At 43.7% G+C, this 12,731-nt stretch overlaps 1 protein-coding gene across 1 annotated transcript in view; it reads left to right on the forward strand.

Moving 5' to 3' along the window:
* Positions 1 to 8,584, forward strand: part of NMNAT2 (nicotinamide nucleotide adenylyltransferase 2) — a 324,069-nt gene extending 315,485 nt beyond the window's left edge. The window contains exons 9-11 of the mRNA XM_085601729.1: positions 450 to 551; positions 4,441 to 4,508; positions 5,419 to 8,584. Of these exons, the coding sequence (XP_085457855.1) occupies positions 450 to 551; positions 4,441 to 4,508; positions 5,419 to 5,521 (273 nt within the window). The 3' untranslated portion in view covers positions 5,522 to 8,584. The remainder of the gene's footprint in view (positions 1 to 449; positions 552 to 4,440; positions 4,509 to 5,418) is intronic.
* The last annotated feature ends 4,147 nt before the right edge of the window (positions 8,585 to 12,731 follow it).

Raw genomic sequence — 12,731 nt, forward strand, 5'->3', positions numbered from 1 at the left:
CATGGTTTTGTCCCAAGTACGAATTCCCACCTTTATAAAAAAAGGGGACGTATCCAATACTTCCTTTGCATTCTACATCAAACTCCCCCTTGAGTTGAGTTGCAGCTGCTTGATACATTGGGAAGTATTTTTTCTCCTAAATTACATAACCTAAGCAAAAGAAACCACATTCGGATAATCTTAAACCTGATGTTACGATTTAGTGCAGCTGTAAAGTAGTCATGAAGTTTTCTCACATTGTAGGAATACAAGCCACACTCTGTGTATTTATGAGTGGATATTTTAGAAGCAACCATAGTCCTAGATAGACACCATAGTTGCCTGCTCACTGGGGTAAGACCAGGGTTTGGAAGCTGATCAGAGTAAGAATTTACTGACAGATCCCTGGACCACATACTCTTCTGTTTCCTTAAGATTTGACCTTGACATCTTCTCCTTTTCCTCCATAGATGGAAGTCATAGTTGGTGACTTTGGCATAGTTGTGGTGCCTCGAGATGGCACAGACACTGACAGGATCATGAATCATTCCTCAGTGCTTCGTAAGTACAAAGTAAGTGCAAAATGGCGGCCCTTCCTGTGTCATGACCACACCCTTTGTAAGTACAAAAAGAAGTTGGACTGGGAGAGTCTCCGAAGCCTGGCAGAGGATAGAGTGGTGAGATGAGCACGTCACTGAAATTGTGACACATGCAGGCTGCAGCTTCTAGGCCCAGTGAGATACCATTAGTGGTTGAGTGTCTGCTACAGTGATGTATGTGAGACCTGCAGACCAGGGTTCCAATGCAAGCGGGATGGTCTAGCGTGATGCTGTACATAGAGCAGTGTTGTGTGGATTATATATTGAAGGTTTGTATATGGTGCTTTTTATTTGATCCATATAAGGCTCAAGAGTATCAGGGTACTTTACAAAATAGCACAGGAACACATAGGCATTGATGAGCAGGTAGAAAACTGACCATTGGTAGTGCTTGGCAAGTGAAAATTCCACTTTCACTCACCGAGAGTGTACATCCACCACAACCGTGGCAAACCTCAAGTTGTAGGGCACAACATACATGGCCCAACATACTTTCTTCCAAGGTCGAAACTGGTCTCTGAGTATGGGACTCTACCCCACCACCAACGTTCAACCTCTTCTCACTCTTTTTTCTAACCCCACACTCATTTGCTGTCAAAATAACTTCCTCATACAACTTCGCCACCAGAATATTTCCTTACCTTCTTGACAGTCACTGAGTGACCCAAGTGACCTTTGTGCTCAATCATGCATATCCTGTTCCTTAAGGAAGCTGGTGGTATAAACATCTCCCTTCGCATTAATATGTCATCACCTACCATGCCTTATTCTGTAAGGACCTTTACAAACAGTCTCACCCGGGACTAACCGTCCTTTCTCAGCCCCATCTTTGCCTAGCAATTACATTACATTGACCAAGAGCTAATCTTTGTCTGGTTTCCTCAGCCATTCATCTTTACTGACAGCCCCATAACCTACAGCCACCAAATCTTCAACAGCAGCCACTAGTCCAATAATCAAGTATGAATTGTACAGGTGCCTCTTTGATATACTGTTCTGGTAGGAAAGGTTTAATACCGCTGATAATCCATAGTTGATGACAGAGACTGTTGGCTGTGCTGTTAATGTGTTGGTGGAAATCAGGTTGATTACCAAGAGTGAATTTCTAATGATTTGGCACTCTCAAATATGGACTGGTGCAATGTAGTATGGTGGTAGATTCAAGCCATTTCTGGACTGGGAATGCTCAGGAATGGGATGAAATGAGTAGAAACACTTTTCCCTGGGTCTGAACTTGAGATGGTGAACAGTCATCCTGAATTGGATGTGGTCAAGGATTCACACTGCTAGGCATCATCTGCTGGGTGGGGGGATGAGAGGAGGGTACCGTTAGATACAGCTGAATGTCATCAGCATATTGGTGGTATAAAATGCCATACTCTTTGGTCATGTTGCCCACAGTTGCAAACTGAGTATTAAGGAGCTGCCAATTTTGAGTGCCTGCAAATGGATAGTTAGATATTTAAACCAATCTATTACCTTGCCTGCAAAACCCATGAAATAATTTAGTGCACGAAAAAGCATATCATGGCTAACAGTGTCAGAACACCACAAGGAGATCTAGAAGTACCAGAAGTCATAAGTCACCATTGTCCAGAATACACTGGGCTTCATCAGTCTTTTGTAAAAGTGTGGTTTCAGTACTACAGCCAGCTATAAAGCCAAACTGGACATAGTCCAGCTTATTGCCGGTTACAAATTGTTTCATCTGGTTGATCACACAACGTTCTAGAATTTTGGTGAGAAAGGGTAAAATCAAGACAGGGCAAATATTATTAAGACAGCCTGGCTCATCAGGCACTTTGTTTCCAAAGAGGTGTTACGTGTACCACGTTTAGAGAGTCTGGGACCACCTTTTAAGATGCAGACAAATTAATGATGATGGACCAATATGGGATTTGGTCTCAGACAGATTGCACGGCTGGAGTGCAATTGTGGGCTTTTACATAAAATTCACAAAAGGTGATGGGAGGAATGTTTGCAACAACTCTAACCACTGGCGATTGGCAGTGGTTAGACTTATTGCAACCATCACCTTTTGTGTGTTTTATGGACTGCCCTAAGTGGCCAAGAGTCTACCCAGACATGGGTCCCATACTCAGTGTGCCACTGGAACCAATCTATGCCGGTCTGATGAGCCCTAACAAGGGCAAAAATAGTCTTGGGTTGCTTGTGTTCTCATTCAGGAAGGACCTGGCCTGGCAGTTCGGGCTAGACTGATCACTTTGGAGCAGGGTCAAGACTGATTGGCATATGCCTCTGTCGAAACTGAGGTACACTGTATGCAATATAACGATTTCCTGTGATGCAGCCAGAGTAATTACCACTGGCTGAGATTATTTCAAGCATTCCATCCATCATTATTTTGTATACTTCATAACGGGGTGTTACCTACACACTGCTGGATGGTGCACTCTATATTCAGATTTTACATTAAGCATTTATTGCATTGCACGTGGTTGCAGTTGGAGATGCAGGGAATTGCCTGTGGTAGTGAACATGCTGAGCCTCTGGCTGTGCCCCAGTACTCTGAGCTGGTGGATTATATATGGTTTACAGGTTTTTCTTCTCCAGTCTCCATTGGGTGATGGAGTGCCTTCTGCCACTGGCATGCTGGTATTTCGGGCAAAAGTGGGACATAGATGGGGAGAAGTGGTAAGTGTAGAGAGGTTCATTGAGGGCTCTCTAGGCATATTTCCAACTTCCCATATGGAGTGTCAACACACAAGGAGGGAAGTTGTTTGCTGTTGTCAATTTCCCTTCCCCCTCTCAATAAACATGGGGGCTGCTGACCAGGGATACCACTGATGTTTCAAGTGTTCTTCCTTCCCATCATGGCAGAGATGTGTTGGGATATGTCTGTGGACCTCTTGTTGGCTAGTGTCAGAGTGGAGACTAATGAATTAGGTTGGGGTGGAAGAGGTTTGAAGCAGATTCGGGCCTCTTTTACAAACCTTTGACACACGGCAGCGCAACAGGCCTTCCTGCTGCACTGCCATGAGTGAAAAGAAAAGGGCAGGAATATCCGTATCTACAAGTCCTGTCCTTCTCCCCTGCACCCAAACAGCAGCCGTGCGCCAATGCAGACACTCTTGCGTCATGTTGCAAGGGTGTCTGTGTTGCAGGAATGATTGTTTTTGTGCAGGAAGGACCACCTTTCTGCACAAAAACAATAATTGATGGCATTTTCCTCCTTCTATGAGTGTTGCATAATACAGCACGCATAGAAAGAAGAAAAAGCAAGGCAAAATAAAAGTATTTTTCCTCGTTGCACCACTCCTATGCCTCCTCTGGGGAGGCATTGGAATCTGATGCATTCCCAGGTTTACAATTTCTCGTAAATCTGGAAATACTTCAGATTCCATGGGTGTTGTGTGGGAACACTTGCAGCAACGGACATGGCATGCCCCTTTCACCTTGGGTTCTGTGTGAGAGGGGCACATATTTAGCGTAAAGTGGCTGGTGTGGCTTTGTAAATATCCTGCAGCACATTGTGCCACCAGAGTGTAAAAAAAGTGACACTCTAGTGGTGCAAAAGTGCTGCTAGGGCCTCGTAAATGAGGTCCCTAGAGTGTAAATGATTGCTGAGCCTTCAGGACTTGATGCATGTTTCTGGATTCCCTTCATTTCCCATCTTGTGGAGTGTTGTTGAGGATCATGGTTTGCATATGAGTGAACACTTCACTTGTTCAAATATACACTGACCTGACTGCCAATGCCGGAATTCTTATATTTGGGGATTTTGATACCCCCAATTCCCTTGACAACACAATGGGGAAACACAATTCTATAATACTTGCTTGTGTTGAGATCTCTTAGTGTTCCATAAAAGAAACATGTTTTCTTTTCCCTCTTCCGACAGAACAACATCCTGGTGGTGAAGGATGACACCAACCACCCAATGTCCATCGTCAGCTCCACAAAGAGCAGGTGGGTCACGTTGTTGTCATGGAAACACACAGATGCAGACACAGGTGCATTACTGTGCAAGTAAGCACGTACATAGTTACACACCAATAGAGTTACTAGATGCACATATAAACATACAGGGGGACATTTATTATTATTTCACACAACTCAGAGCAGTAAGGGTACCTACTACACTGTGTTGTGTGTTAGGGAGAGAGCAGGAATTCTTCATATTTACTAAGATATGGGCATTTCTGGTCTCTCTTTCTGCTGGTGCACTGTGTGCTGCCTCACCCCAATGCAGGCACCATAGTGCAAGTGTGCCTGCATATCAGGCAGGATTATTTTTGTGCAGAAAGGGATTCTTCCTGCATTAAAGCAAGCCAAAGAGAAGATAAGGAAAAAAAAAATTTCTTCTTGCTATACCATCATCTGGGACGCGTACTGATTTGATGCATTCCCAGGTTTACAAACTTTAGTAAATCTGGAATTGCATTGAATCAATGGGTGAATGCACAGTGCCCTGGCTCCACCCATGGGTGTCACAAATTGTCCCTTGCGTGGCTTTGCAACTCTGAATTAAGGAATTGTGTTGCTTTGCATCACCTAACGTGACGTGTGACTCAAGGACAGCACATGTTAGGACTGGGTCACCAACATTTTGCCTAAGATGTGTATACACAAAACTCCTTAATACAATACAATATTCCCCTCTAATTCATAACAGAGTCTGCCCTTTCTTTTTCTGTCACTCCCACTCTCCATCAATTATCCCTGAACGGTCTTTTTACATAGCTCTCTCTCTCAAACTCTGTTGCTCTCATTCTCCCTCTCTCATTAGTTCTCTCTCTCTCACTCTTTTACCTCTCTCTCATTCTCTTCTCTCAATTCCTTGTTTTGTGATCTGGTTTCTGTTTCTTTGCTCCCACAGATTGGCCCTCCAGCATGGAGATGGGCATGTGGTGGACTACCTCTCCCAGCCCGTCATCGACTACATCCTGAAGAGCCAACTATACATCAATACCTCAGGATGAAAACACGAGGGAGCATGACCCCAAAGGCCCCGTCGCTGCGCCTTTCTCCTGCTCTACATCACGCCTTTTGTTTCTCCATCCCACCCTCTCACTGCTTATATGTGTGTATCTTGGATAGGAATGGACTCAGAAAACACACTCCAGGCAGGGTCCACATGAGCACATAGCATCCTACCAGAGCAGGCACGCTTTAGCATCCCAGCAGTGAGGGCAGCAGTAAACACTGGGGGTTCAGGGTTCATCTGTCCCAGCATGCTCCGGGGCATTCATACTGTAGATATATTACTGGGGTGGTGAATACTATGTTTTGTTAGCAACATTCTTGGTCAGAGGAAGGGCGATATTTCATGTTAGTTAATGTAGATTAGATATTTCCTCAGGACTGGGCTTTGTAGACATCTTTAGTGAACCCAGGGTAACTATAGTTTTAGAATCAATGTGTGTTTTTTATGCAATCAAAGAGTAGTGTGGCCGAGGTGTTACAAAGAAAAGCAAGAGTCAAATGTGTGAGGTAATTTTAATTGTCTTACAATGTTGGATTCCCCTTTGAAGAAGTCGCTTCTTTATACCTAGGCATGGAGAAGATTGTGTGGAGTTTGTGTATCACATCACTATTTGGATTTCAGGCTGTTTGTTAGAAGGGGCAATTGTCGGGAACTGGGCAACATTTCGGGAGTGGGATGACTGTTGTAAGTGGGCATGACTTATGGGATCAAAAAGATGATGGGACGTTTTGGAAAAATGAGGCTTGACAATGGGTAAAGAGTGTTTGCATGAGTATCAGGATGGCATATAGTGGTGGAAAGAGTGTAAGAACTTGACCAGGGATTCCAACAAATTAAAAGATGGCTGCTGAGTTGTGGAAATCCATGTTTCTAATAGGGCGTGAGCAAGGGAATCACAAAATGGCACTGGACTCCCGAGGTACAGTTGTGTTGATTTTGGGGAAAAGGTGTTGGGATCATATCAACATAGATGTTGTAGCGGCCCCGTTTAGGTCATCAGTCAAAAGGATGGCTTTTTATAATAGGCATCACATTTTGAGTCAAGGCTTGAGCAGCAGGATGGAAGTGTAGATGCTTAGGGTATATTGCAGCCCCTTTAATGCCATACATAGATCTTAAATGCTGACTTGAAGCCTGAGAATCAACACTGAGCACAAAATAGAGAAATTATATCATATTACCTATTCCCACCTCCATTCCTTCTTCTCTACCATCATAGAAGGTTAAATGGATCTAGGACCTTTTCTAGATTTGTTTGGACGGGATACTCTATTAAAACGTGGAGGATATTGCACATGCTATATGCCATAACGTATTTGTAACCCAGATAATGGGACATCCATCATATTTCTGACTGAGTATCCTGTTTGCCAAACTCTACAAAAGGCCCATAATACCCTATCCTCTCTGACATCCACTGTGGATTAAGTAAGGGCCAGAACACTCAGCCTGTTGCATGCCTCTACTTGGGAACAACTGGTATTGTGCTTTAATGTTGATTACTCTTCTGTTTGTTATCTGCATTAACTATGGAGATGGAGCCAGTATCTCTTACTGTAAAGAGAAAATTAAAGTCGAAAGTCTAATTGTCTGAGATGGGAATGTATTTCAGGTGGCATGGTCAGGTGTAAATGTTGGATTCCCTTAACTATCTCCTTTGTGCATGTTTCCGATTCTTTGCTCTATGCTTCTGTTTTTTGCGGCAAGTTATAGGAACCCTGGATAATGTTCAACTTTTGACAGCAAACATAACACAAGTAGCATCCAACTGGGCCCTAAACTAGACCCCCTCAATGGACCCCTAAAACCGTCAATGAGAGACATTGGGCAGATGAATATACACCTCAACACCAGACCTCTGACATGAGCTAGTTAGGCCCTGGGCAAACACCTCTCCATTTAACCCATAATTTAATACACCTCATATTTTCCAACTACAATTCACTAACTGTTGATCCTCAGGAACACATCTGACTTTCTCCAAAGCATGTGGTTTAAAGCTCAGATGTGTAGCACTTAAGGCAAGTTCCATTTGAAACACCATCCAATGAAAGATAGCAGTGAATGTCTCCCCAAATGCCGATGTTCAACCAATGATATTGAGGGCCTCATCCAAGATCCCTACAGAGGAGATGGACTGCAACTAATGAAAGCCACACCCTCTCATAGCCCACTTCTAAGTCATACAGTTCTTCAGTGTATCCTCTTCAGGCTATACTCTATATATATTGATAACACTATGTTTAATCAGTACTACTGATAAAGACTAAGCTCACTTTTAGAGCATCAATAAATCCTCTTCTAGGCCTTAAGTCAAATGTATCTGTTTGCTTAAAAAGCTCCAATTAGCCCTCTTCCTGCATTCATCTCTTGACCTGAGATGTTTATGGGTCTAGCCGTCAATAGTTTCAGCAAAAATATTGAATCGTTTTTTTCCACACCAAACACTCAATCTTCCCAACTGATATGCTAGACGTAAACCAAAATGTGAAAAAGATTAATGCTCAAAAGATGTTCAATTAAGTCACTCATTGAGGCTTGATTCAACAATTTCCTGTTGAGAGATCAACCAAACTCAACCATTTTTTAATCTGCGTAAGTAAACCGAAGAATGTCCAAACTGGCTGTCAGGTACGCAAAACACATCCTGTCCAGCTGATCAAGGCAAACACTGTTGCAAACCTCCCCCACCTCAGCATAATCAGGCCTGGAAGTCATCTTCATACAAAACTGATGCTCCTCGTTTGATGTCAAATCAAGACCAACATGGCCTGACTCTTGCTCACACTTCTATCCGCATGCATGTGGCTAACCGTAGTGGGGTCTCGCGAGTGGGATGCAGAGGGCTCTTTTCTGTACATTGTGCCTTCACCTTCAGACAGAGAGTGCTAGCTCTGTATGTCTGCTCTGCCACCTGTTTTGCATTTAGTCTCCCCGCAGTCCTGCAGGAGGGATTTTTATATTTGATGCCCTGAAAGGGGATTGTGGCGCAGGTAAAGATGCAGTGTGTCTTTGATAGTCCATGTTCTGAACCTGAATAAAGCTGCTTAAGAAAACACTGAAGTTTTTCTGAAAATGCCTTACTTTCTCATTTCTAGTTGTGTTCCTAATCTTAATGCCTTTGTTGTCTATTTGTCTGCTCCACTGTTCCTTCTTTCTTCTACCCTGTTGGCAACCCTGCTCACTCTCCTTTAACCCATCTCAGATGTTCTCTTTATTCATGGTCAGCAGTTCCTGCTGTCACTGATTGCCCCCAAGTCCAATTCCAAATTCCAATGTATGTCTCTCTGGAACCTGCTTTCAGGCCACATCATTTGTTATTCAATGATAGCTCCCCATAACCAGAACATGAGTGCGGTTGTGGCAGGGGCTTCTGTCTGTGTCCCTCTCTTTAGCTCACACTCTATATGCTGCTACGACTTACACTGGGTTTATGATGTTCATGTCCAGCCCTTCATGCCTGATGATCTTCATGTCCAACTCTTCCTGCTGATCCTGCATGTACCATCCTGTCCACCCATTACTATTTTTTCTCTTTGGATGCACTCTCCATCCGGCATATGCACCTATTGCTGTAGGCTCACCTTTCAGCATCCTCTCATTTGGGATGCAGCATATTGAATTGGGTTATGCTTCTTACTCTCCATCCACATATGGGGGTGCCTCAAGGATCCACCCATCTCACTATAAAATAACTTTGCTTTTTCATACTGACCCACTACTTTGTAGATGTGCATCACTTATGCACCAATGACTCCTAATAACATGGGGGCATATTATCAACGGCCAGCGATAATTATCGCTGGCCGTGCTTAGCGATAATAATATTATCGCAGGCTATCTCTGGAATTGAGTGCCCTTGTAGCGCGTTATTAACAACGTGTTTCTCCAGGGTGATAAAAATTCCAGAGATGCGAGGTTATCGCCCTTTTGCAGGGAACATCGCTGGTTTTCCAGCGTTGTTCCCTGCAAAACGGCGATAACTTTGCTGATTATGCTGATACGACCCACAGGGTCGTATCAGCATAATCCACCCCCTATGTTAGGGATGGCTAAGTCAGGATTTTAGCAAACGTTAGATTTTGGCGAAAACGGACGTTTTCTGCCAAAATCAAACGTCTGCTAAAATCATGTGGGCTGCCTTGTAAATATCGCTATGTAAACATTGGCGATATTTGCAAGGAAGTCCATCCGGGGTACGCCCACTTTGCATCTCATTGGAGATGCAAAGGGAGGCGTTGGAAAAAAGGTTTTATCTCTGCTTTTTTGGCTTTGTAAGCCAAAAAAGTGTAGATACAGCCCTTGTAAATATGCCCCATGGTTCCCCCACTCAGAGTACCTGAAGTGTGCCTCAAAAATAAAAACCTTCCTGAGCACCTTTGTCATGTTTTGATACTGACTGACAAACCATGGATTCTGCAGTATAGGAAATTTTATAGATTCACATGCTTGAATCATCTCAGTCGTCAAGCTGCGAGTCCCACAGTACATATAGTAAGCAGTACAATGTTAAACATAACCTAATTAGCTTACAAAGGCACAACATCAGCCTATCCACATCTTTATAAAACACCCAAACTCAATCAATCAGAGCAAAGCCCTTCTCCTGACTCAGGCTAACAGGTTCAGATTTCTACTGCAGAGCCGTGTGTGAAGGGAGTCCCAGGGAGCACTGCTTGCTCAGTCAGATAAATGACCCTTATTTTTAAAGGATTACAAAGAGTTAATAATATCTACAAATCAGACTATATTTGAAGCTAACAACAAAAGGCTTTTTAGGCATAATTGATTAAATAAGAGACCACTCTGAAGACCCACATAAAGACTGCATATAATTTCTTTATCCGGCCCACAAAGCCAAGCAATGCCAGATATGTAGAACATGTAGATATGTAGATTTCTACCAAAATGCTAAAGGACAAAGAAAGAGTTTTACTTTGGAAGCAAAAGTCAAATTCTGAAGAATCCCACTCTGTTGAAGAAGGTGAAACCTCCTCAAAATCTCATAAAAGAGAACATTCTCATTCTGCCCATTCTTCAATGGATAAATCTAAGGGAAAACCTCACAGAAAAACCCTTAGAAAATCAAAGGAGGATACTACTGTTTAAGTGTGAGGACATAAATCTGACAACAACCTGACAGAAAAATGCCCACGAATATCATCAGCTCCGCCAAGTCCTAAAGAAAATAAATTAAGTGATTAGTCTTTAAAGCAAGCTACAGCTTTACCAGTGACTAAGATGCAAGCATTGTCTCTGTCAAAATCAATTGCGACAAAGACTGCGCCAACAACACCATCTACTAAAAACTGATTGTCAACAAAGACACTGTCTCTCTCGATGAGAATCCCATCGACAATGGACTCGATGCCCAGACCATCTACAAGATCATAAACTATGCTATATCATTGGCGATAGTACCGACAACGAAAAAGTCTGCAATGGGGACACTATCCACGTCAGCGACAGCCACAGCTTTGACAGCTACATCGATGACACTGTCAACAAGAAAACCAGCGAACAGGATACAATCAACCACAACGTATTCCACTGCTAGGTTAAGTAAAAATGTTACCTCAGTGAGTCCGTCAACAAAGAATCTGAAATAACTACCATTTCAGATGAAGACATTTGAGGCACTTTAATGCCAGAAGAAACTTCCCCTAGCAAAGTGTCCCAAACCCACCAAAACAATTATTCAATATTTGAGGAAGCTGATGAGGACATTCATTTTGGACCAGCTTATAGCCCAACTCAGTTAAACGTAAAACACGGAGTCTCTGATGAAGAGGATGAGGAATATGATCAAACAGTCGTTACCCCTGGAAAAGGTGAACGCACTTATCAATCTTTTGCGCAAACTGAGGAAGATGACGATGGACAGCAATATGGTATGGAACCTTCCGGATAACTTATCCACACACACTTTTCACAAGTGCAAGCCGCTTGCACAAACCGACAAATGCCAATGCTGGCAACACTAAATATTTCCAGACCTCAGGCATGGCCCTCTACACCTCTTTCACTAGGACAGTTCTTTCAGCCTGCTTAAATGTCTTCACAACAATTGTCTCCAGCACCTCCCCAATCCAAGGCATCACAATCAGACACAGATAATTATCAGGAGGAAGGGCAGTTATCAGAATCACCTTAGTATTCAGACCTTGAATGGGATGAGTATGTGGCTACAACCCCCGATGACGCCACTCCTCCAGCAGTGGATTCACAGCCAAATGACATAGGTGGTCTTCATCATCTTATAGAAAGAGCATTCAAGAGGTTTGGCTTACCATTACAGCAAGGGAGACTGATTGTTTGTCTTTATGATTTGAACGATCCTGCTAGAAAGACAGTCAATTCAATTTCTAGAATAGAACACATTTGGGAAGAAGGTCTTAATTTATGAAAACACCAGCTACAACCGCAGCTGTAATCCCTCAATTGGACAAAGAATATAAAGCGCCTGATAACACCCTGATATGTCCACTAAATCATCCTTGAGCCAATTCTGTTGTTATAAAAGCCACTCAAAGAAGGTCTAGAAACCCATCGGCATCATGTACTGCTCCTCCAGATAGAAAAGTTAACAAGTTGAACAACATTGGAAGGGAAACAGTCGGAACACCACAGTCTAAACCACCAGTGTTCCGACTCTGCAAGCTAAACCATGCTTGTCTTAACCACGCATATGCTTTAACCACGTATGTGCAGGGTTAAGGCAATGCGCGGTCTAGCTGCTGGCTGCAATGGACGGAAACAGGAAGACCTCCCTGGGAGAGATCTGCGGTGAGGTAAGTGGGGCCAGGGGGGCGGGTTAGGGTTAGTTTTGTCGGCTGGGAGGTGGGTCTGGGGTAGTTGTCTGGGCCGTGGGGGGTCAGGGGTAGTTTCCTGGGCTGGGGTGGGTCATGGTACTTTTGTTGACTGGGGGGTTGGGATAGTTTTGTGAGATGGTGGTGGGTCGGGGTACTGTTGTAGGCTGGAGGGGTCAGGGGTTGTTTTGTGGGCTGGGGGTGGGTTGGGGGTTGTTTTGTGGGCTGGGGTAGGTCAGGTTGTTCTGTGGGCTGGAGGTGAGTCGGGGTAGTTTTCAGGGGTGGGTTGGGGTAGTTTTTTAGGCTGGGGGTCGATGTAGTTTTCTGGGTTGGGGGTTAGGTCACCGGTAGTTTTATAGGCTGGGAGGGTCGGGTAGTTTCCTGGGCTGGGGGTGG

Source organism: Triturus cristatus, chromosome 4_2, assembly GCF_964204655.1.
Source record: "Triturus cristatus chromosome 4_2, aTriCri1.1, whole genome shotgun sequence".
In the NCBI taxonomy this organism is placed as follows: Eukaryota; Metazoa; Chordata; class Amphibia; order Caudata; family Salamandridae; genus Triturus; species Triturus cristatus.